This window comes from Rhinolophus hipposideros, assembly GCF_964194185.1.
Source record: "Rhinolophus hipposideros genome assembly, chromosome: 5".
Classification (NCBI taxonomy): domain Eukaryota; kingdom Metazoa; phylum Chordata; class Mammalia; order Chiroptera; family Rhinolophidae; genus Rhinolophus; species Rhinolophus hipposideros.
The window spans coordinates 61015212-61040690 of NC_138051.1; the positions used below are offsets into that span (position 1 = coordinate 61015212).

At 41.4% G+C, this 25479-nt stretch overlaps 1 protein-coding gene across 7 annotated transcripts in view; it reads right to left on the reverse strand.

Moving 5' to 3' along the window:
• Positions 1-266: 266 nt before the first annotated feature.
• Positions 267-25479, reverse strand: part of TRIM9 (tripartite motif containing 9) — a 100678-nt gene continuing 75465 nt past the window's right edge. Inside the window, exons 6-13 of one of the 7 annotated variants that reach the window (XM_081049049.1) lie at positions 24842-24987; positions 23286-23424; positions 11018-11206; positions 8447-8488; positions 8031-8054; positions 6877-7180; positions 4343-4505; positions 267-2354 (exon numbers count right to left, since the gene is read on the reverse strand). In XM_081049049.1, the coding sequence (XP_080905175.1) occupies positions 2292-2354; positions 4343-4505; positions 6877-7180; positions 8031-8054; positions 8447-8488; positions 11018-11206; positions 23286-23424; positions 24842-24987 (1070 nt within the window). In that variant the 3' untranslated portion in view covers positions 267-2291. Of the gene's footprint in view, positions 2355-4342; positions 4506-6876; positions 7181-8030; positions 8055-8446; positions 8489-11017; positions 22726-23285; positions 23425-24841; positions 25000-25479 lie in introns of those variants that run through there. The other 6 variants (XM_081049048.1, XM_081049050.1, XM_081049052.1 and 3 more) reach the window with 6 other exon arrangements.

Consider the following 25479-nt stretch of genomic DNA (forward strand, 5'->3'; position numbering starts at 1 on the left):
TTTATTAGTGTGAACCCCCAATGTTTGGAAGCAGACCCCCAACAGCATCCAAACTACAAATATCTCATACTAAGTTTAGATTGAGGACTGAAGTACCGCCAGGAGACAGTTGCCAGCCCTCCCAAGGAAATGGGGTGAAGAACACGTTTTCAAGAGTGCTGGGGGTATCTTCCAATGACACTTTACTGAAGAAATATTGCTCAGACAAAGGTGAATTGTCATCCCAAACAGGCAAAAACTAAGAAATTCTGAAGAGACATACGATGTTCTCTAATAAAAATTATTTATTGGCACACCAGAAATATTTTTTTCCTAGTACAGTAGCTATATGCATCTATAATGGCAATTCTGTGTAAACTATGTGTTACAAGTCACTAGAAATCTAATTAGCAGGAGGAATTTAATAAAGAACAGGAGTAATGATGAGTCTACAGTGGCCCAGTCATCGAGTCTCATTGGAGAATAAATCAAACATCAAACTAGTGTTGCCCTGCAACAGAGTTCTTCTGTAGCCAAGAAAAACCAAGACATAAACAGGATAGCACCCATTCAATAAATTAGGTACACATAACTAGAAAGACACTGTAACTGATAGGAATAATCTAAATCAAGTAACCACAAAAGTCAATAGTTAGCTATTTACATATATTACTTTTTGCCAAAACTTTAATTTGTTAGTTTTCCCATCCTCTGTCTTCCCTTTTCTATGTCATTCTTGTGTTTCTTTTTTTTTTTCCTGGTGAATTTCTTGGCTCACTGGCAAATATTTAGACAATTAATCAGAACCTGTTTCCAGGTCCCCACATTTCCTAAAACTTCTTGTCAAACTAAAGTATCTGAAGGGTAACTTTTGTAAGTCTAGTTCTATCTAGGAGAAATAAGCATTATTATTCTGCTGTCAGTCATAGCAATGACATACAATTTCATTTTCTTCCTACCATTATTTGAACTACTTCAGAAAGTTAGGTTGTACAGGGCAGCAGAGTGGATGGATTTTTCACTTGTAACAGGCACAGAGAGAATATATGGAGACAAGCATGTTTATCCTGAGAATGTAAATGTGTTGGACTGCAACTTCAGATCCTCCATTACTGAGAATGGGTCCTTCTCTCTCTGGCCATTATTATTTTTTTTCACATTCATTTTTTAAGGCTTAATATTGTTGCAGCATTAACAAATAAGAATGCCAACATCATTTCTACCAAAGAAGGCTCTGTGATGAATGGCAGCAGGTGCCATAATTAAAATAGCACGGTTGGAAAGGCATTGAATTGGTATGTTTCTGGTGCGATGGCCAGACTATGTAGATTTTTAGCATCATTGTAGGGGATATAAAAGATCTTTCCAATGAGCCTCTTTGCCCTTTCTTTATTTCCTTTTTAGTTATAACAATTTGTAATTATTTTATTTCTGGTTTGTTCTGCTAGAATATACTCTCCAGGAGGGCAGAAACCACACCCACGTATTCGACACCATGTTTCCAGTGTCTAGAACAGTGCCTGGTCCATAGCAGGCTCTAAATTAAGAATTTGGATTAAATAAATGAACCAAATTATTAAGTCCCGTGGTCTGCCTATGTCTGGAGACTTTCCAGTTTCATTGAATGACCGGGGTTTCTGGCCTGTCCTAATGACCCAGCTATCCTAATGATCCTACCCCCATGAACCTCTGGGTAGCTGTGTAGTAGATATTTTGGGTTTTACTATCTTCAATGGATAGTAAAAGCTTTCAATGCTACATTCACTCTGCCCACCTCCCAAAGATTAGCTAAGCAGATCTAACACTGCATGAGAGGTAACAGGGCAAGAACATTCTAGGAGGTAAACTGCAAGCTCCAAATTCAGCTCATTCTTCCCTACCTCTCCCTACAACCTCTCTGACAGAAAGCTTAAGAGAAAAGCTATCAGGAGAATTTTTTCTTGGCTGCGTCAGCTCAGTACATCACCAATCACATGATCAGAAAAGAACAAAACATAACTCACCTACATAAAAAATTAAGTTAAACAAAAGTAAAATCTGGGAGTGGAAACGAAGTGACATGGTGGACTGTCTAGGTCCTTTGTTGGTTGGAATTTCTGAACATGGAAGCAAATGCAGGCATTACAGCAATAGAGAGGTTGGAAGGGAAAGGGGTGGAGCTGTGGGATGTGAAGACTGTAGAGGACCAGCTTTGCTCTCCTCCTTCCCTCTCCTTCCAGCGCTCTTGGATCCCACCACTCTCTGGCTGAGCTCCGTGCTGTTGCTTTTCAGGCGGAGGTAAGACGAGGCCGCTGGTGCCTCCACAGGCATCCTTAGGCTATGGACGCTCTGCTGGAGTAGAAGTCAGGGACTGGGAGCCCGGTGTGAAGCGTGACCTGGGGGAAGAGACCGTGAGGCCTGGAGCCGCTTCAGGAAACCCCCTGCACACTCCTCCCCGGGGCACAGCAGGTGTGTTCCTAATTCAAAAGGGGACCGGTTCATTTTTCTTTAGTGTCTATTCTAGAAGCCATTAAAGAGAATTCTAATAGAATCTGCCGGTGCTGAGGACCTGGCCACCAAGGTGGGCTCCCTAATCCTGGACACACTTGATAATATGGTTTTTATCCACCTGGCACTTTTAAGATTCTGGGGAGATTATGTTCTTTAGGACTGAAGACCCAGGCATTGATCTGCAGGCAGCAAAGCCTATTGGCCACAAAGCAGGGATCACTGCCAAATCCATGGTGAGAGAACACAGGAGCAGACAACCCTTCCTTTATTACGTGTCCACTAGTTATTCTAACTAGGATAAACCTTTCATTTGGGGATTGCATAGATGATTGCCAGGTATGAAGAAACATGGGCACTCATACTATTTTAGTGACTTCTGTCCAACCTCAATGGACAAGGCTAGAACCATTTCATGCAGTACGTCATCTTCTCCCCTTCTTATCCCTTTCTTCCCAGCTCAAGAATCTTTATCTAAAGATACTCAGAACAGTAGAAAATGTAGAACACTTTGAATGAGGTTTTTCTAAGACTCACTTCTAGAATAATTTATGGTTTTCTTTCTTCCAGTATAGAGGCTTACTTGATAGATTAGATTTCAGCCTTCCAGAAAACCCCAACTAGTTGCAGGAAGTGAGGAGGACAGAGGTCACGGGGTCACCATCCCTCTTACTGTACATACTGAGAAACAACAATGGATTTTTTTTTTATAGCTCCCAAGACTGTGGTTCTGAATAGAGCAAAAATCACCTGAAGTGTTTGATTCTCAAATCCTAACTATCTTAAGGCAGCCATTTGCTGAATGGGGTTCATGGCTGACAATGAGAGTTCCAGCTCAAGAGGGCAATGAAAGCTCCAGTCCTAGCAGAGGCTGGCAGGGCACTCTCCTCCCTGCATGGCTCTGATCTTCTCCTCACTGCCCCCCACCTCCATCAGCTCCAGCCCAAAGCCTCTTGGCCCTTCCTTGCCCTGGGAGGCACCTTACGTCTTAGAGGGTTCGCCCCGGTTGTTCCGTCTGCCTGGAGAGCTCCACACAGCTCACTCCCTCACCCTCTTCAAGGCTCAGCTCACCTGTGACTGCAATAAGGCCCACCCACACTGACCGCTCTGTTTAAGACTGCAGTGCCCTCCCAGCCCTAGCATTCTTGATCGTCTTTCCTTCATTGCACTTATTGCCTTCTAACACACTGTATAAGTAACACAGCAACTGGCTTCTCATTTGCTGTCTTTCCTACAACCAGAATGTGAGCTCTATGAGGGCAAGATTTTTATCTGTTTTATTTTCACTGACAAACAACATACTTGAAATAGTAGCTTACCTATTAAAGGCACTCCATAGATACTTGTTGAATGAATGAGAAGAACCTGTTGTTTTCTGTTCACAATAAATCATAAGTAACTAACTTTTGGGCAGGGACTATGTTTTCTATCCCCATAGAACCAAATAAGAGTGCAGAAAATCTGCTCAACATTTCTGATGAGGGTGCTAATACTTCAGTCTTACACCCTCCCTTCTTGGGCACTCATGGAACTTTTCACAAGTTATTTGTTTTCATGCCAGCTTGTTCAAGAGATTTATTTCTATTCGAGATGAAATCAGGGCTCAGAGGGACAATCATTAGCAAACTACGAATATAATTCCAGTTTCCTACTTGCTGTTAACTAGACTGTGTCCAGGTATAACAAAGGGGCTTAGACTGGTTTGGAATCATGACAGTTGTCACCATTGATCCCTTTCCCTCCTCCTTTCCTGCACATCTCGGTTTTGGGCTTTACATGGTCAGCTTCCCTCTCGCAGGGCATCTGCCCACCCATGGACAGCCTGTGAAGCAGAGGCAGCAGGAGCTGCTTCTATATTCAGGCCGACAGTGCTTACCTGCACGTTCCTGTTCAGGCTGACGGCCGGGAAAAACAGACCCTCCATGTTCTCAAACGCAATGGGCCCTTGCTGTTCGTCATTGATAAAAAATGTCAAGGTTTTTCTATTCAAGTCGAGGAGGACCCCGATTGTGGCCCCTTTTGTGATCCCTCCCTCAGTTCTGTGGGAAAAGAAAACAACTGGGTTTCACTTGGCTGTCATCATTCTAGAAGAAGCTCCCTTCTTGTATGGTTAAACCAATGTTTCTCAACCTGTTTAAACGGATCAACCCCCACCCCCACCTCAGGAGCCTTTTAAAACATACTTTCTCCTCATATAACAATTTTAATATCACATATATACCATGTGTCTGTTTATGTGCTGTATGTATATCTGTGCTTTACATATATATAAAAAGAGTAAGGTTGTTTTGCTCACTTCCCCCAAACCAAATTTAACTCGTCTGGGGGAGGCCTCGCCCGGTGTTGAGAATGTGTAGGTTCAACCACCCTGCTCTGCTGTTGCCGAGAGTGAACTCATTCACATAGGGCACTGGGACACAGCTCAGAAAACAAAGCATTAAAGACCAAGAAGAAAGTAGCCTTTGGGTTATCAGAGATCTACCCGTAGCTATGTTGTATATGTTGCACAGTGTGAATTAAGCATCATTTAATCCAAAGTGAATTAATTTATAAATCAAAATGAAGAAGCCCTTAAACTGAAACTAAAACATATGCATGAAATATTGGATTTGGGGCTTTTGTTACCCATTAAATGGTAAACTTACTCCCCAGTAAGATGGTAATTTTTGACATGTTGAGTTTGAATTGAGAAGTTGGAGTCTCTCTGTAAACGGACAACATTGAAGAAGAGGATTCTCTTCTTAAAGTAATTACAGTGTAGAAGATGGAGTGATTTTAAAGATCCTATATTCAAATGTCAGTTTACAACAAGTTGTGCCCTATGTTTCAATTGATGGTTTCACAAAAGTTATTAAATAGATGACCATAGATGATCAGATTTGTCTTTTTCTCCCTTTCTGAGGTCCAGCAATGTTGCATTTCATCCTCATCTTAGCAGAGCACAGAAATTTAAGTGTGTTGTTCTATTCCCCTGGCATGCAGAATGCAGACTATACACAGTTGTTAAAAACAGTTTATACACCGTGCCTTGTTAATTCACAGCTTCAACAACGACAGCACAAGTGACATGCAGTTTGCATGCAAACAGATGGGTTCAGCTTTCAGAATGTGTTTCTCTGCATAGTGTGACAGTTGTGTCATTATTCATTCCTTTACTCCAAAATAAAGAAGCTAAAAGGGAAACGTAAGAGTGGTACATGGGTGATAGAATCAGAGGTCTAGTGACAGGGTTCCCCCCAAGTGTAAATCACTGATGATAATCGCTTATCTACATTTAGTAGGATTTGATATCAGGCTGAAATGCTGTGTGTGTTCACTTAGAATGATAGTGAAGAATACACACCAGAATGAGGTGTATAGAAAATATCCAAGGGAACAGGAAGTGGAGACCCTAGGGGTTGTATTGGCGAGAGAAGGAGCAGCAATGAGCATACAGAAAAAGCTGAAAGACTGGAGTCTACTATCCTACCATTGCCTGACTCACTTTCCTTTTGATCTGACTGAATAAAACTGTATATACATTTTTTTCTTCAGACACCAATAAGAATGTATTCTGGGGAAATCTTTGAGAATAAGAAGGACCAGTACCCACGACAGACACTTATCTCTCCAGGAAATTTGTGAAGAAATACATATGAGGAAAAGAACACAGACCAACTGAAAATGAAAGTGTAAGGAAAATATTACAGTATGGGTTAAATTATAATTGCCCATATTTCGGTGGTAGAGGAAAACCTAAGGAGATTACTATGTTCTCTTTCCTCAGTTAACTGGGTACTCTGAATCCATACAATCATAAGACAGTTCTTTAAGTACAAATCTATCCAAATTGGCATCCTTAAGATTTAGTTTATAAAATGGCTTCTATTCTGAGCAGCAGTACTGATAATAATCACAGTAAGAACAATGGCTTCTGTTTTCAGGTGTTTCTGATGTGAGGCATTTTTGCATATTCCATTTCATCTTGGGAACACGCCTGCATGCAAAAATGTTATTAATCTTATTTGGTGGAGTAGAACATCAAGGTTTAGAAAAACTAAGTAACGTGTGCAAAAGTGCTTTCCTGATGAGTTGTGGGACTGGATTTTAGAATGCTGGAATGTTCTCCTATAATGAATATGCATGAGGATTCTTAGTTTCCAGCCATGGGTGGAATATAGCAATGAATACCTAGGAAAGTGCTCGTGTCGCTGTCATTAGGCAAACTAAACAAAACAAAACAAAACAAAACAAAAAACTCGCAAACCCCACCAGGTCTCAGTTAAGACTAGTGGAACTCCTGTGCTACTTAATGAAGACTGCCTGCCTGACTTTCTTCATGTTGTTTATTTAATAGGTCTTTGAACTTGGGCTTTCATTCTTGACCAGAAGCCAACATGAAGAAGGCTTGGTTTGGGGGCTGCAGGGTACCTGTTGGTGTGCGAGTTGTTGTGCATGAACCAGCTCCGGTTATTGTCCACGTACATTGCCCAAGCTTTGTCGTCCTTGCCTAGCATTACGTCCTTCATCACATCCATGCGAGCCACGCCAAAGGCAGGGTCGGGGTGGTTGTCATAGCGATCCACGGTTAACTCCCAGTAGTGGACACCCTTGGAGAAGCCGGTCTTCCCCAGCACCACCCGGTCATCGTAGCTACTGCAGGTCACAGTCAGGTTGTCATTGGAGAAGATGATGTCAGAATGCGCCGAGCCAGGGTCAAAAGCAAACCAGGCCACTGGGAACAAGAGAAGGGAGTGGGGTTACTAAGACAGACCTCAGGAACGCAACACCATAACAGACTTCTGGGCGGGTGAGGAGCATTGTGTCCTGTTTTCATGCTGCCATGCAGGAAGGAGGCATCCAGGGCCAGAAGGGGCCGTGAGTGAGCAGACAGGGGTCACATCCTGGGAGCTGGTACTCTTGGCGCCCAGAAGCAGATGGAGGACACACGACCGATTCAGCAGGGGTTACCTGGCTCAGACTGCACTCCCAACCAGGTGATCCGGGAGTGAAGTGACATCGATTTTGGAAGGTACAAGTCCCTTCACCCAGTGACTGGCAGAACAGTACACCAGAGACATAAAGGGAGAGGGATGCACTAAGATACCTGTGTAACCCTGAGGCAGGGAGGCTAGGATCTAGAGTCCTAGATGGAGGAGGGATAAAACACACTGTGAAACTAGGAAATGTCCCTTTGGCAGAATGCTAACATCTCGTCATTTTGAAAATGTCCTCAGTGCTAGTGAAAGCTCAAAAGCTGTGAAGCTATCGGCAACGCAAACTAATTTTCATGAGTGGTTGTGATTTGGACATAAAGCAGGTTGCTTCCTTCATGACTTAAAAATACAACTTGCATGTTACTCCTAACACTAACAGGTCAAATGTCTTGCTGGAGCACTAGGTATTTTGGACATGAGATGCAGACAGAATGATGTTTTTGTACACATTGTTATGCCCCAAATTCTAAATGCTGCCTGTCAATAACACACTCTGGAAAGATGTCATTGCTGATTTATTGAACCTGTGAATCACCTCACATGCACTTTGGTCTTTGCTATTTGTAACAGAACAAGGTTATTTCATACCTGCCAACAGCTTTTTAATGTCAACTGTTGTCATTCCAAGTGAAAGGCATGGGAGAGAGAAACAGGAAGCAAAATTGACATTGATAAGAAAACGTGGCTCTTTTGATAGGCTAGTACCATAAAAGGGTTCAGTTTAAAACTCTACAACAGTTGGTCTGGCTGTCCCTTCACCCACATTTAGCACTCATAAAGAGTGCTTTGCATTGATGTGCAAGAAAACTGGGGGGGAAAGTAATCTTGAGGGATAAAAATTAAAAATACAGGTTTCGCTTCCATTTGAGAAGCTGTTATGATGGGATCTGAATGACAATTAGACAATTATTGACATAAAATTAGCTACTGCCATTTATTTTGTGAAGGAATGGAGCATACCAATCACATAAGTAAAAGATAACAATTACAATAGGTATACTTGCCTAATTGAGAGTAAGGTGCAGGTTGTGTCTCAAAATTGCATCCTATAAAGAGATACTACACATCAAAGCTATGAAACAACAATCAGGTTGATAAAAATTATTTGTAAACACTTAAAAAGCACCAGCTGAACACAATCGTCAAAGGCCTGATTCATGAAAAACCAAAGCCCTTTTTCATGTTAGTTTTCTTTGCTGGATAACAATTGCTTCTCAGCTCTTTGGAAATGAAAAGTACATCTTTCCCCCCCCCCCCCCATTTAATAAATCCTTCTCCAATTGATTCTAAACTGTACAGCTTAAATATTCATCATATTCCTGATTCAATCTTTTTCACTGTAATTTCCATCTCAAGAACGCTTACTGTTTAAAAAGGAGACAAATTCATCCAATTGAAACGGAGAAAACATTGGATCTTGATAAAACTCCATTCTACATCACAATTCCATGTACTTCTAACTCGGGGTAATGCCAAAAGGCCTTTGTTATGACTTGGGCCCAAGTTAAGTGACACATATATAACTAAATGTGAAACGTAATCTGTATGTTAATAAAGACATCTGATAATTATTAATGATAACATGAATTAAATGTAGTAAAACCAAGAATTACCTCACCTCCTTTTTAGATTGTTTCACTACATCAACCTTTCTCATATAAGCGGGGGAGAGGGCTAGTGAATGGTGGGGTTGGGAGTGGTCTCAAAAATATATTAGAATCACCTGTGGGACTTTTTCAACCACCCCATGACAGGTTGCATCAGGGTGGACGAAGCAGTCTTGTCTTAAAATGTTCAAAAGTGTGTGAACTACGTGGTGTCAGGCATTGATCTAGAAAACGGGTTTTTGAGCACTAAGGTATCCCCTGGAAGGGATCATTTAATTTTTTTTCAACTCAGTAAGGCCCTTTCTATATGCTAATTTCTAAAACAATGGAAGGCTAATGCACCGAATTAAAAGAATTTCCGAAGAATTAAGACAGCAACTTAGAAAGGACTAAGGCTTGAGTTAAAAAACAAAATTTAAAGATTATGACCTTACTTTTGGTAGCTTTATTTTACTCTGGGATGAATTCACGTACAAAAGAATCATTTTCTTCCAACTCCATTTTGTTTAATTTCTATCAGTTATCACTTCAATTCCTATTCCTATTGGGTTAGAACTTAGTGAGTACAGAAGTTTTAAAACTGAATCTCATATCCAGCTTTGGAAATAAATGTGTAGAATCTGAACAGGGCTTTTAAAATTTTTAAATGAATCATGCCTTGTGCAAGTCTTTTTCAAAACAAGTTTTCTGAAACCATTTTACACTACATTAAACACAACATCATACATTAAAGATTTAATGATACAACTAGAACATTGCTGTCAAATACAGCCATAAAATATTCCCAAACCCACATTTCATTTTATTCTTGAGACAATATACATTACAAAGACTATTACAATATTTCAGTACATTAGACACAAGTGAAAAGAATTCCATAACAAAGCATGTTTGAAAGCCAGTAGTGCACAGTAAAACAAGAAGAAACGTAAAAGCACAAAGAAAAATGTCATTTTTAAAGAGAGCTTGAAGTCCCTGCATCCTTTTTGCACTCTCATGCTGTGGCCTTCATTCCAAGATGTGGGATGAGCAAAAAGAATAAAATAAAAACCAAAAGAAACCTTTGGAAATGGGAAATGTGCATCATGTGTACCCATGATTACAATATAGTCCTGAAGAGATCAAATAGGTCTGCGTTGTAGATATTTAAAGATACTATTTGCTAGACAGTTCACTGCACGGTAACAAAAGTCTAGCTTCCCTAAAATCAGCCTAAAGCCCTCTCACAAGCCTCTTGGCTGTGGAAAACTTTGGGGAGGCCAGACTTTTCATTAACTCAGATCTTTGGGGCTTAGGCTTGGTAAGGGTTTCTAATTCAGCTAGTGGTGGTCCCTCCTCTTTGCTTAGAAAAAAAGAAAAGAAAGAAAAGAAAAACAGCCATGAGCCCGACTGACCTACCAGTGAGCACAGGCTATTGCAGAAAAAACTTTCACTTTCTGCTCTCTGGTTTGCCTGCTTCGTATCGTGCATTCTGCTGTTGGCAGGTTTTGACTTTATTTTTTCAACAAAGATCTCTTGAGTCTATGTTTAATCAGACCACTCCAGGCGGGATGCACTGATCCAGTCTGCCAGACACATCCAGTCTGGTTTCCTGGATGCAGCAGGGTTGCACACCTCCAAACTAAGGCGTCCACTTAGGTAGTGCCTAGGCCGAGCTATGCTGCTGCATGTAATGACAGAGCAGGCTATCCATGGTGGTACCAGCTGGTGCAAAAAGAACAACTTCACTCATCACTTTTCAATGCCATTACACATTGACCACAATTCCATGGTGCGTCCTCACACCACACAAACAAGAACGCCACAAAGCTCCATCATCCAAATGCCCTTCATACCAGAAGCAGGCCACAGACAGAGACTAGCTCACTGCCTTCTCCACGCACATGAATGGCAAGAACAAAACAGGTATTTCAGAGATGCCTTCAAGGCACAGAGATGAAGAGGAAAGGTCAGACGAGCTCAGCTCACCGGGTGTATTGAGAGACTGTAAGGAGGAATGCAAGCTCAGCTGGTGGGGTGAGGATCGGAAATCAAAGTAGGATCTCCCCGGGAAGCTGGGTTGTAGATTAAGGGTGGAGGAGAAAGGACTCATTCTACGGAGCGGCAATCTTTCCGAAGGCACTGGAAAAGGGAGTGTCTGTTCTTCTGAATCTGTGTCTAAATGTAAGATCAATGCAAACTAGAGATCAGAAATCTGCCACCTGCCCGTGCGCAGTTCCCCAAGACCTGCCTTACCGATGCCTCTGTACAAAGCCTCATCCACCCACAGAAGCCACTGCCATTTACTAATCCAAAGTGGCTTGGGACTGGGAGGGAATTCTCGGCAGGTCAGAACCCAAGACCAGAGCACACCCCGGACACCACAGACAGTTGTTTTCATTTGCCCCCAATTTTTCATGGTAGAAAAGGTGTTCTGGAAGGTTTCCTTTTAATTAAATATTTTAAAAATTGAATTTAGAAACTTTAGAGGTAAATTTTACTCATTGATGACCAAGAGGAGATTAATACTTCACTCCCTTCAGCTATCTCGGAAGTTGCTACCTGTCTAACAATGGCCTCTCAAGGGTTTCTATTTAGGAAATGATTTTTCTCTTTTAATCAGTCTTTGCTGTTCTGTATTTTCCCTTTTCTCTCTTAATACAGATTTTCTATTTCTGACTGGATGAGATGGTTTTTCTATACCTGCACACTCAAGACTTGTTCTTTGCATAGGAGAGGAAGATAGGGCTGAACGAATCATTAGAGAAGGAGCTTTACTTCTACTTCTGAATTATGATCAAGCCCTAGGGACATCACTTGAACATCTCTGGTTTTGTAATAATAAACAGACTGTGGGCAGCAGTGAGGGACGATGGTGGCAAAAAAAAGTCTTTATTTTCAGATAGTCAGCTCTGGTGTGAAGATGACTATTACACCAGAATGAGAACTTACCAATTACTTGATCTGGATTTAGAAAGGCTTGTGAGGTAGTTTCTCTAAGTTACTAAAATCCCTCCTTTCTCTTTTGTCAGTCAATAACTGGATCTCTGCACTAGCGTGGTCTGGCCAGAGACAGATGTTTTCCTCAGTTTGATCGTCATGAATTAGGAAATACAGATGACATGATAGTCATAGTCTATGTCCAAAACCACCCAGGAACTTTCTCCTCATTGAAAAAAATAATTTTTCTTTGGTGGCAAAGGGTATTCCTGGGAATATCTTTCTGGTTTGAGTCTGTTAGTATGCGTCACCATGTTGAATACACCCTTGCTCCTGTGAAAATACTACTGTGGGCGTGTTCAAGCAAAACTAACTGGGGTGCATGTGTGTGGAACATGATTCTACTTGGAGGGCTCAGAACAAGGGCTTGGAGAGTTTTCATTTTGATACTATGAAGAGTCAGCCTCATTTTCATTTCTGAACTTAGAATATTAAAGTTGACATTTCAGGCTTTAGACTTGTCCTTGAGGGGATTTTTTAATTTTATTTTATTGTAAAGAAAAGCATAAACTAGATCTCAGAGAAAAGGAATTGCTACTTATGGAGTTAAGGGATTGTGGTCCCGATAATAATATACTTACATTTTCTTATACCTAAACTTCATATGGTTTGGATGACTTGACATATGTAATCATTTCTTTGTCCAGAAATAACAAATCAGAAATAATTCCTGTTATAACTATCTCACGGGGAAATTAGTCTTTTAGTTTAATGGAAAAATCTGAAGTACGATATAGTAACATAAACTTACATGGGCTTCTTTTAGAGAGAAGAGGCATTTGCAGTGATATTTAGGTTAGGGAAAAATGTTTTTATTAACAAAAATTTGCTTGGAAATGTATTTTTCACCAGGTAGTAATAATCAATTAATTATACTAGAAATACTTGTTGCTTTAAAAATTAAGAGAAAGGACATATGTCATAAAATGAATTTCAAAGCATATTGAAACCCGAAACATCATCTGAAAACCAGCGAAGAGATGTATACTGAATCCAGACCTTGGGGAGCACTGACGAGCCCATCATGGATTGTACTTACCTTTTCTATTCTCAGCAACAGGCAGAAGAACTTAGAGTTGGTGATGACACCACTCTGTGGGGTGGGGGCCGAGGGTAGTTATGGTTATTCATGGGATTAATAACTTGACACCAAAATAGTTACTTTTTTCCCTATTCTTGTATGTGGATCTACTGTTAATTGATGACCCAGTTTTCCTTGACTCTTCTCACTCTTAAACTATGCCCTCTGCTCAGGCGAGATTATTTAATATCCTCATTATCCAACCATTCCATGTCTGTCTTTGAGTTTTCTCCCATCTATGGCCCCCCATACCCTACCAGCTAGGCTCTCACCCCATTCTAAGCAGCTCCTAAAAAAACAAAACAATTTCCTATCTCACCATGAAAACTTTCCAAATGCATTATAAAAGAGACCGCACTTCCCACCGGATCCCAGCCAGACTAAACAAGCAGTGCCTTTTATGCCCATCCCCATAGGCACACAGTGTAAATATTTGGTCAGTTGCCTACAGGTCATGTATGCCATTTGATATTATCTTAGATTGCAGGAGTCTTAGGGGGAATACATTTATCTCGATCACATCTGAGAAGCAATCATCAAGTTTTCCCTTGGAATCCCTTGGGTTGAGGAACTCATCGCCTCTGGGCAGCCCCCTCGTTTGTACTTATGGCTTCTGTTGGTCTGGATATACCTCTTTGGGAGCTCCACTCATCAGCTGTAGCAATACTGTCTGGGGCCATACAGAACAGATCACTAGTTCTTAAAGTATTGGAGGGCAGTCACCAATCCCCTTTAAATCTTCGCTTTTTTGGGATAAATAGAATCTATTTCCAACTTTTCTTCTATAGTATGGATTTCAAATCTTTACTCTTGTCATGCCCCTCTGGACATGTTCAAAGACATGAACCAAAGACAACAGGACAATATCGGGAGAGCAGTATTGCTACTCCCTGGTTTAGCCAAATCATATAACTCACATTGAGCATACACACAGCTACCCAAGTGTGTATCTGTATTGTACCCATGGGATGCAGGAAGGATTCATATCCCTTTTCCTCTTCTCCCCTTCAAAGCACAACTATTGAGGTCTGGAGAAGAGATGTCTCAGCCATTGCTAGTCTATTAGTCAAGACAAATGGGAAGGAGGTTATTGTTTTCTTCTGAATACATGACACAAATCTATGTTTAGGTTGATAGCTAATATCCAGGAAATTATCATTAGTTTTTAATGTATAGATCATTAGGGAAACACAAGTAGCTCCTTAAAAGATTTTGAATTTGTCATGTTTCATCACATGCAGTGACCCTGTCTGTTGAAGAGCTTTGCTGAGTAAAAACAGTTTAGTAGAAAAGAGCAGTGGAAAAGAGCCAGCCCTCTGAATACTAGTGTGGCCACTCCAGGCATGTGTGATTGTGGGAGGGGGATGTGTTCACAATGCGGACGGGTCAAGACACATTATCCATCAACTCTGCCCATGACCATCACTTTTCACTGCTCTTGTCTGGACTGCTTCCCTTTCCCACCTGGATTGCTGGATTCTGGACTTGGGGCCTCTGAAAGAAGCAATCAAGAATTATCAAACTAAAGATTGGCTAGGGGACCCCACTATTTACTGACTTTTGGGTTTCAGGAGAAAAATATCTGGCTTGTGTATTCCAGTTTGGCTTACTGTGTATTTCTTTTATTTGCTCACTAGCTAACACTTACTGAACACCGATTGTGTGCCAGAACTTGCATGAAAACTGAGCGGCTGGGAAACGGGAAGTTGATGGGACAGTTAACCATAAGAAAAATAATTTCGAGAAAATCTGTGTCTTATATTATTGATTGATTTTCACACTTCTGGGAATAGAATTTCTCCACTGATTCCAACGTGAACAGACTACTTACGATTTCTATGAATGTCGTAGGATGGTTTGGATGTGTATAGTCTTTGAGGTGTTATTTTTGGAATTCAAAAAAGAAAAGCAAAGTGACAGGGGTTCCTTATGACAGTGTATGCTAATCCAGTGTCCTTTGTGCCCTGGCAGAATTCTTGGTTATTTTCCTGTCTAGTAGTGAACAGTTTCATAACTTAAGCAGTCTTGGGCACTGGTTCAACATGATGGTTGTATTTCAGAGCACAGCAAAGCCAGATATGTCACTAAGAACTGCACGAGCAGCATTAAAGATGAGTTTCAGTTCAATTATAAACCAGCTGTAAAAGAATTTGCTTTTGTTGGGAAGATTTTAAAAGAAAAAAAGAAATGAATGAAGGAGGCTGAGTTTCCTTGAGCTAATAAGATCCAAAGTCACAATTATGTCCAATTGGTACATAATTTACAATGAAAGGTGGTATTTTAAGCTTTCTTAAGTGTGGCATTAATTGCAGTTGAGAAGTGAGAAACAAATCTGTCTCGAAAACCTTTTAAAAGAAGGAATGAAACAGCCTCTTACCACCCCTAGGACAGTTGCATACTTTGTCACCAGGTCCTCCACTCTAATTTAGAATACCATGGCATTATTTATAAGGAACTAGCATCAGAAGAACGGAAAATTCCTATATTTCAAATAGATACAAAGGGTTCCAAAGGACTAAACTGGTTCCCAAAGTGTCAGCTGCAAAGCACATTCCCCAGAAACAAACATAGGGTCTGGATTCAATTCAGTACCATGGAAAAATTCAGGAATTTCCTTCTGATATTATGCATGCTGTCAAAATTAAAAGAAACAATGTATCTCTCTTTTCTGGGCTCTGAGACCTACCATCATGCCTCTCACCTTGGATTTTATAAAATCGACCAAAAGTTATTCAGGTGTGATTTACTTCCCTTGAAGGACTTTGTCCTGGACATGCATATTTTTCCAACTAAATTATTTTGGGGGAGGCTCTGAGTTAGGATAAGCACAGCAGAGGCATAAGAGAAATATCTCCGGTGTAGCGTATACTTTTCAAGTATTTATCAATTATTTATCAAGTACTTATCAACAACTTCCTATTAGTGTTGAAGTTTCTGTATCACAGGTAAAACTCAAAGACACACTAAGACCTTTGGAGGAGGCAGGCGGTGTCTACGCCTGTTCATAGTAGCATTTTTTAAAACAGTTAACAGCTTTCAGCAGTAATTCTGAAGAGAGAGGCAACAGAAGAAAACCAGGGGCTACTAATTTTGAAGAACTTAGAGGTCATCTGCTCTAAGTCTATAGTTTTAGGTACAAAAAAAAATCCCCCCAAACAAAAAGCCCTGAAATCCCGAGAAGTGCAGGGACATGAGTCTCACTACCAGCTGTGGTGGGGCAGGATAGGGACTGCAGCAGGATCAATTCCTGGTAGATAACATTTTGGTGGTGACGAGGCCATGGCTGCTGTTTTGTGCCTTGGAAATGCATGAAAGGTAAAGTTTATGCCACAGACCACAGGGCACATTCCCAGTTGTCTCAGGGGCGACCAAGGTTTGTGTAGATGATCTAATCATTCTCCAAACCGTGAACTATAATGAGGACGAATCTTTCTTCTCAAATAGAGTAGTTCTGCAGACTGTGGTTGTGAGGGATAGAAAGGCAAACACTCCACTCTCCCATTTGGGATTTTGGCCATAGCGGGTGGGCGGGCTGAGCCATTCCCTGTTGTCTCTGAGATCAGATGAGGTTCTTTTCCCCACCACCAGGTGACAAGTTCTCTTGGGGAGGGTCTCAGTATATCAGGGTTTAAGAGCGTAGTGCTAATGCCGGCCCCAAATCACTGTGACACATCTGCAGAGAGCTTTTGGACAGATGTATGTGGGGCTGTTCTGGGGCTACACTCTGTCTGCCCCGGTGAATATTCTCTAGGTTATTTCCTTTGATGTGGGGGAGAAGAAGCTATCCCATTGGAAGGGGTGGTGTGATGCTGAGAGTCTAATGGGTGGGAAAAGCATTTTAATCATTATGAATAACTCTTTCCACGTCACCTTTTAGAAATTGATTTCTAAGATGTAACTAAGAATCCCAGCTTTTAAAATTGTCATTAGACAAAACAATCCTAGAAAGTGTTGGGGAGCTGGCTCCTGTGGACATTCAACTAAGAGGGTGCTTGAGAGCAGTCTTTTCAGTGCTATGAGCACCTAGTTGCCGGGAGTGCTGGAATTTACAGCTTTATTTAAAGCCTCATTCGTTAATTATCGCTGATTACCTTCTCCCCACTGTTGCAGTCTGAGGGGCTGAGAGGTTTTGTGAATAAATAGCTCTGTGGTTTCAACCTGAGCTGGGCTCTGGGTCTTTCAATGACCCCCAAGATGTGACTCCAACATTCCGTTTCCTTCCCAGGCAGCGACCTGTCACTGCCACAAGAGAGCACCCACTGGTACCAAATGGGGACAAGGGCCTCTCTGGGTGAGAGTACTCACAGGAGGAAGAGAAAGGGAAAAGCTAGAGGAAGCCCAGAGACAGGAAGAAAGGACAGGACCTGGGGAGGAGCTGGGGTATTATGCTAGTAGCGACAGCTACTCCCACACCTCCTTTTAAAAGTAGCAATGTTATTCTTTGGAACAAAACACTACCATGACACTTTCACAGTGTTCCACTCCTATTCCTGGCTGTGGTTTCTGGATAAACACATCAGGCAGCTACGCAACGCTGTTTTGTTTTGACAAGATGTCTCAAGACACCTAGAAGGCAGATTTAGGGTACTTTTCCCTCTTCCCTTCCCTTTGGTTGACAGCAAACAGCACTGTTCTCAAGTCAGTACCAAAATGCACCGTGCTGGGTGTTGGAGGCTGACAGGCCCGGGTCTGACAGGTTACTGAACCTCTCAGAGGCTCAGTTTTCCCACATGGAGAGTGGGATGCTCACGGTGACGATAATAAGAATACAAACACTTTCCTCATAGAGTGTGGTAGGTGGAATGGTGGCCTACCCAAAATGTCCACATCATAAATCCCGGAATCTGTGACTACGTCACCTGACATGGCAAAAGGGACTTTGTAGACGTGATTAAGGATCTTGATTTGGGGCGATTATCCTGCACTATGCAGGGGGGTGCAAGGTCATCACAACGGTCCTTATAAAAGGGAAATAGGAGGGTCAGAGTCAAAGATTGGAAGATACTATGCTTCTGGCTTTGAAGACGGAGGAAGGAGCCATGAGCCAAGAAATACAGGTGGCTTCCAGAAGCTGGAAAAGGAAAGAGAACGGACTCTCCCCTAGCACAGCCTGAAGGAGTACAGCCCTGCTGACACCTCACGTTTAGCCCAGTAAAATCCACTTAGGATTCTGGTGTCTAGAACTGTAAGGTGATACATTTGTGTGATTTAAGCTGCTAAACTTGTGGTAATGTGTTAAAGCAGCAATGAGAAACAGATACATAGGGTAAATCTGGAATGTTGCCGCAACAGAACAGGAAGGGGCTTAGAAACCAGCAATGTGGACGGAGGTATAATCTAAAGGCTATGTACTGTCATTTTTCGTGAAATATTTTAATGGACAATGAAGAAAGTTCTTAGAAGCTAGACACAAAATGGATTAGGGTATATAATCATAGTTTCTTGGGGCTCATTTCATATTGTGATTCCATAAAGCCTTCTGAGATATACCTAATACCTCATTACCAAGGGTTCCAGATAATATACTGACTTTTAAATGTAATAGGTGGAAATTTTTCTAAAATGCATTACATACTTTCTGACTTCCTTAATCAGAAGATATGCCACAGAATGTTCTTTTGACTTTTCTTTTTTTGGTCTGTTCAGTTTTTCCAGTTACCTTCCCTGCTCAATGCTGACAATAGTCTCAACTCACTTCTACACCGAACCCTTCTCTCTTCTAACGTGATGCTTATGGCCTGCTGCACTCTTCGCAAATGAGTCAATGAGCTCAGTGGAACTGTGTGTAAATTAAGAGAGCTGAGTGAGACCAAGGGCTCTGATGTGAGGACAGCACAGGAGCTTCTAGGCATGAATTCCACCCCCTGCCCCTAATCAGAGGTCACGGTGGCTTACTTCTTGATTATAAAATGACTACGTAGATTGTAGGGTGGATACTGTAGTTCTAGAGAGGTGAGGTGGTACCATAGTTTTTAGGCGCTCTGAGTCAGCTGCCATGAAGTTGAGGAAGAAGGAGGAGTAAAACCCATATGCTTAGAACAGGCCGTGCTTTATGCCCCTCTGTGGTACTGGGGCCCAGACCAGTGCCTGACAAACTCAAGGCGCTCACTTAATGTTTTATGAATAAATGAGGTTTCCTTTTCATGGTCAGATCAAGGCAGATTTTGAAGTTTTTGCCTCGGAAACAGTCCCTTTGTTTGTTCTCTCTCTCTTTCCATACCCCACTGGGAAGACCTCCCTCTTCTTTAGATCATGGTCATTTTCCATGCAATATGTTGTAATTTATTTCATGTAGCTTTTAGACTAAAACAATCAGAATATTATTCCTATGAAAATACAAATTAAAAAAACCACAACCCCTTTTAGAAACATTTTTACTTTCAGAAAAGGCTGCTTGTAGGTCAAAATTAAACTCTAAATAGTAGAATTAAACTGATAAAAAACGGTTCGTATGTTTCTGGTATAAAAATCTATTTGGAAAGCGATTTGGCAACACTGATCAAGGCGTTAAACATGTTCAGACTCCTTGGTCCAGTAATTCCTCTTCTAAAAATTTGTCCAAGGAAAATCATCTTTTTACACAAAAACAGAGTATTGATTAGAGTATTGATTGCTGAGGGTCTGCGTTCTAATCCCCTAAAGGCTTGGTGAGCGGCAGCTCCCTCTCTGCTGTGAAGGCTGTAAGAAGCAATTCCCTCCCTGACTCTGAGAGCTGAGCAGGGTCAGAAAGAGACCTCTTTTCAGCCAGTTAACTGTCTTTCTCAGTTACGTCACCTCAGGAATTTTACCTTCAGTTTATTTCATTTTCTCTCCAGATTAAAGAAAAAAGGTATGTATAGTCTGTTCAGAAAGGCAGATGGAAAGTAGGGAATAATGAACCGAAAAATTTCCTATCCTGTTCTCAGTCTTGTCTAATTTTTTTTTTTTCAGAGTCTCCTCGACACAGAAGGAGCCCAGAACTCCATGTATTAAGGTCTTATTACATAATGTTTTTAATGGAGGCTCTTTTGCAGATGTTTCAAAGACTAACCATGATGGCTAGTAAATGAATGACTTTAAAGATATATGAGTATACAACCAGGGTTGTGGGCTTATTTTAAAATTTCATTAAAATTCTTCATTGCTTATCGTTGTATTTCTTCTTAAGTCAGGGTTATTTGATTTAGACTACAACTGGCTTTATTCACATGGCTGTATTAAGTTTATCCCCAAGAAGTTTGCTTTCAGGGTACTCACCACACTTGAACTCCATAATAATGCATCTTCCTTTCCTTTTCTCTTTTAATAACATATTCTTTATAATTTCTATTTAATTAAATTATTTTTCTTGTTTTCCTGACCAATTCCCCTATACCAGTTATGTCTTCCTCCTCGTCCCCTTTCCTTCTTTCACAGCATCTATCATAACTTGTATGTAACTATCTGTGTGTTTATTTATTTAAGGCCTACTCTTCCTCAACTGTAAGCTCCATGACACCAGGGGTGATGTCTGCTCCATACTCTATACCCACAGCCTAGTACACAATGGCACTTCTCAACACTGCCCAACAAATAGATATACAAACAAACAAACAAACAAACAAATTTGCTTTTGAAAAAAAAGAATTCATAACAATGTGGACATATGATCTCCCTTGCATAATGTTACCTTTCGGTCAGCAGAAGGTTTTGTGATAGTTCAGAGTATACGTGATGAGTGATTTAAACTTCAGACTTAATGAATGTAAATACAAGTTAGACTTGCTATGGAATCGTGCTCTTCTGTGATACAGACTTATTGTTTTCAACTTTGGAAAGGGGTGAACTCTTGCTAAAAAGGATGCAAAAGATTTTATTACAGTAGAAAGCCAAAACCAACCACCATATCACTCACAAGAGCAGCAAAGAAAAAATCTCCAACGCAAACCTTTCCAGGAACTGTAGGGAATAAGATTAATAAAGTATAAGTTCAGTTCACATATCAAAACTCCATTAATGGCATTTTTCTCACTGAGTTATAAAAACCAAAAATGAGACACTTCTTTAATTCTCTAGGCTTTCTCTATTGTTACAGATTGATCAAATCTTTTTTTTTTTTCCCCAAATAAGCTATTCATTATATTTTTTCTCACTTTTTAAATCTTGTCTCACTGTTTGAATGAATTAGAGTGAGGGAGAAACAAATAGAACAAACCAAAGTTATGGAGAAAGTATGTGTGCGAACTTTATTTCATCATGAGAAAATCACTTCTGTGCAGTAACAGAGAATACTGATATCTACACGATGATAAGGTTTTCTTTGTATATAGATACATACCTTATATTTGTACACAATATATAAAATTTATGGAGGAAATTAATTTCTACAGTACAGTTTCTTTGTTGGAAGAGGACTTGATCCATTCATTTCTCTTAGAAAATCACCCCCAGTTCTGCGGACTATGGTACCAAGGATCGCAGCTCCAATTTTGTAATTTATTAGACACCATAATCTTATGAACATTAAGTGAAAGCTAGATACTACATCCTCCTGCAGGATGAAAAGAGAGACGTAAGTGCTCCGGCTGCTATGCTAATAACTGGTTTCAGCAGAACAGTATGATTTCCATGACGTATTATGAATAAAAATAGTTTCCTCGTAAGTCTGATGACACATATTGGCAACATTGCAGCAAAGGGTCTCCTGCTCTAACGGCATGCATCTCGCTCTTCAATCAAACCTCCTGTACACACGTGGGAAATGAGGCCATCACCATGAAGGGCCTTCTGTATTGCTTCTAGGAAAAACTCTTGGAGGGTGTGAGCATTTAGCATGGTACTTCAGGAAAAGAGGCAACTGCTCTCAAGCTCATAGGTCATCCCAGAGAGAAATTGCTAAAACAATCATTCCAGGGGAGGCTGTAGCTACCACATCCCTGTAACCAAAATGAGAATAGGCCATGTGGACATTTTTCCTTCAACAAATCCTTCTCTGAATAGCATCTCTCACAGGCTTACGACTGCTCCCCACACGTGGTTTTCATGGCCAGGAGCCTATCAACCTTGCTGTGGGATTTGAAGTTGTGCTTGTTTGTAACCATGTGAACCATTTTAGGGGTGATTGGCACATGCTGAGGTTTGTGGGAAATGGGTGTGTGTGTGTGAAAAAAACACCATCACAGTTCTTTTAGCTAATGTCTTGAATGTGACCAAAATCAACATAATTAGCTCTGCAGAGGGAAGTTATGGAGAATGCTGGTGGGGTGGGGTGACTTCTATGATTAAAATGACATCCAGAAGGTCTGAAAATGCTTTGGCACTGACCACAGATAGGTTTTAACCTTTTCATAGGTTTGATTTCATGTGTTACAACTGCTTTTAAAATGAAAGTGTGAAAAGCCTCCACGGTTGGACCTGGCCATCAAATTCAAGCCCCTTTTCTGAAATGGATGGCTTGCTTTGGATGACCAAAATATTGACAGGATAGCCAAGAAGCAAAAGTTCTCTAGAGACTGATTGACCTTGTTTGGCGGCCCTGGGCAGCCTAACCACGCCTAGAGGGACTCGCAAAGATGTAATGGCGAGGGAAAGCGGAGTTGCTGGTCTCTTCCTGTCTGGTGCCCACAGGAAGCCTCAGTCCTGGTGCCGCTGGCCTGGGCTTTGGGTGTGAAACGGAAGCGGTCCGTGCTGGTTAAGCCAGGAGTGGCCAGTATGTCCTCCCTGAATAGCTCTAGTATCCCACACTCATTGAAACACAGTCAGGGAGACAAATCCATAGCTGGAAAGAACCTCGGCCCCACCCTCCGGAACCAGCAAGCACTATAAAGCAATTTAGAATCATCTGGGCAAAAGTGGCACAGGATGTATATCAGGAGAATGGGGGCCTGCCCTAGAGCCTAGATACATTGGTCTTATACACCAGGGGACATTCAGGCCTTCATGTTTCAGCTTCTTCAACCGCCGCTTATATAGAGTGTTATCAAAGGAAGCCGACGGCCCAAGCCATTGGAACTGCTGCTGTGGGCTCTTTGGTTTGATCCCATCCACATACCATGGGCTCTCTAGCGGCGGGAGAGGAACAGTGGCTCTGTGCCAGAATGCAGAGCAAGTCATGGAAACACTTCAGAATGTGGGCAGTGGTGGGGTTACCTCCGGCTTGCCAGCCATGTTAGACGCCTCGCAGCTCTCGCTCTGAGGGATACTGCTGAAGGGCCTTACCCTCGGACGTTTGGAGGACCAGGGTCTTGCTGTACTGGCTGACTCCTGTTTTGTTGAAGGCCTTGACGCGAGCGTTGTATGTGCTGTTGAAGTGAAGGCCATCCACGGTGCACATTGTCTCTTTTCCAACGTACACTTCCTGAGGGTCAACAAATAACAGGCCACGACTTAATGGGAACCCTTGTGAGGGGTTAGGGAGGTAGTGTTGCCCAGTGGTTAGCAGCAAGTGCTTTGGCATCAGCCTGATCTGGATTCAAATCCTGTGAGATAGTGGGTCATTTAATTGACCTCTGTTAGCCTCGGTTTCCTCATATGTAAAATGGGGGCAGTGATACCCACCTTATGAGGTTGGTGTGAGGATTTTATAAGGTCATGTGTACAAAATGACTAGCATAGTGCCTTGTAGTTAGCATGGGCCTGGCAGCTTAATGAATGGGAGTTATTAGCAACTAGGACTAAAAAATTAAAATTGGATGTTATAGTTTGCGTTTTACTTATTATTAACATGGCATTTATACCTACCAAACTCTTTATCCATCTGTGCGATTTGTAAAAAAAAAAAAAAAAAAAAGGTTTGAAAACATGAGGGTGGTCTGTATGCTATGTTTATAATATGCTTATAACTCCACTAATAACTTCAGGAACTGTCACAAAGACTACACTCAAGCCATGGGAGTATAGATTGTCATCACAATACAGAAGGAAGGGGAGGAAACAGAAAAGGGAGGAAGAATGACATTTCAAAGGCTTAAAATAAATCCTAGCATAATGCATCTTTAGCATAGGTTTGGCATTTGCTTCCCTCTTTAGCTGTACACTTTGCAACATTACGCTGATGTAATGAGTAAAAATAATATGCTTCCAAAGACAGCTTTAAAACGATAACTCTCTAGTGCGATACTGATTGGAGTATGAGATAGCAGCATGCTAAGAATTCTACAGAGGGTGCCAAAAAAAAGTACACAAATTTTAAGAAAGGAAAAAAAAACTGCATTAAAATTATACTGATGGTAACCACTTTGAATACCTCTTGTAATTTCAAAAGTCAAACGTGACTTGTATTCATCTTTTGTTATTGGTATATATTGACTATTACAATTTTAATACAGTTTTTTCCTTTCTTAAAATGTGTATACATTTTTTAGGCACCCTCTGTATATGGATTATCTAACTGACTCTTAACAATAATGCCTGAGGTACCTAGTATTATCATCCCCATTATACAAATGAGGACATGAAGTCTCAAAGAGGTGAGAAATGGGCACAGTCACACAGCTAAGTGGTGGAGTTTGGACTTGAAAGCAGGCATTCTGACTCCAGAGCTCTCACTACTGCAGGTACTTTCTTTTAAGAAGGGCAGGGCAGTTTCTATTCAGAGACTCCTTTGTCCATCTTTGATGGTACAAGGAGACAGCAGGCCTCAGGGACAGAGTAGGCAGGCCCTGCAGGGATGGCCTGTCCCCAGCAGAGGCAGGATAGTTGGGCCTGAGACTCCACGGTGGGTCCTCTGAGGTAGGCACCGGTTTTGGTTACCAAGGAGTAGGTTCTTTGCTTACCCGGAACTGACCACCATTGCCGTCATCCAGCTCTAGAATGTATCCTTCAGCGGGCACCATGGACAGAGGTGGCTGTTTCCAGGACAGCGTAGCGCTGTTGTTGTGGGTGCAGCACTCCTCCAGCTGTAGGATGGGGGTTGCTGGCACTGGAGAGGAAGCTAAACAGAAATTAGTGTAACCCTGGCTTCTGTTCACTCGCAAACATTGCAGTATCTTGAAAAGATAAACATGTGGCTAGACTAGGTAGCTAGCCCGGGGTGCATGGGGGACCTGAACAGGTTCCCTCTGGGTCTCCAAGAGAGGGACTGGCTCCTGAGCTACGCTACTGCCGTTTCCCACGCTCCGAGTGGCATTTCCTACCTGTGATCAGAGGGGAGACAACTGTTCTGTTCTGACCTACTTGAGAATCAAAGACATAATCCCGAAGGGAAGTGGTTTACGTGGGGGATAGATTTCCAGCCCAGCCCACTAAAGCCTATTTAGCCATAACGTGGCTCATAAATTTAGCATAAAACTTATCATGTACCTGAAACCCCAAGTTTATAAACTTGGAACTGTCTATTCTGAGAAATAGCTCTGAAATCACTGTATTGCTAAGGTCCAAAAATTTTTTTTTCTTTTTTCTTTTTAACCAGTGA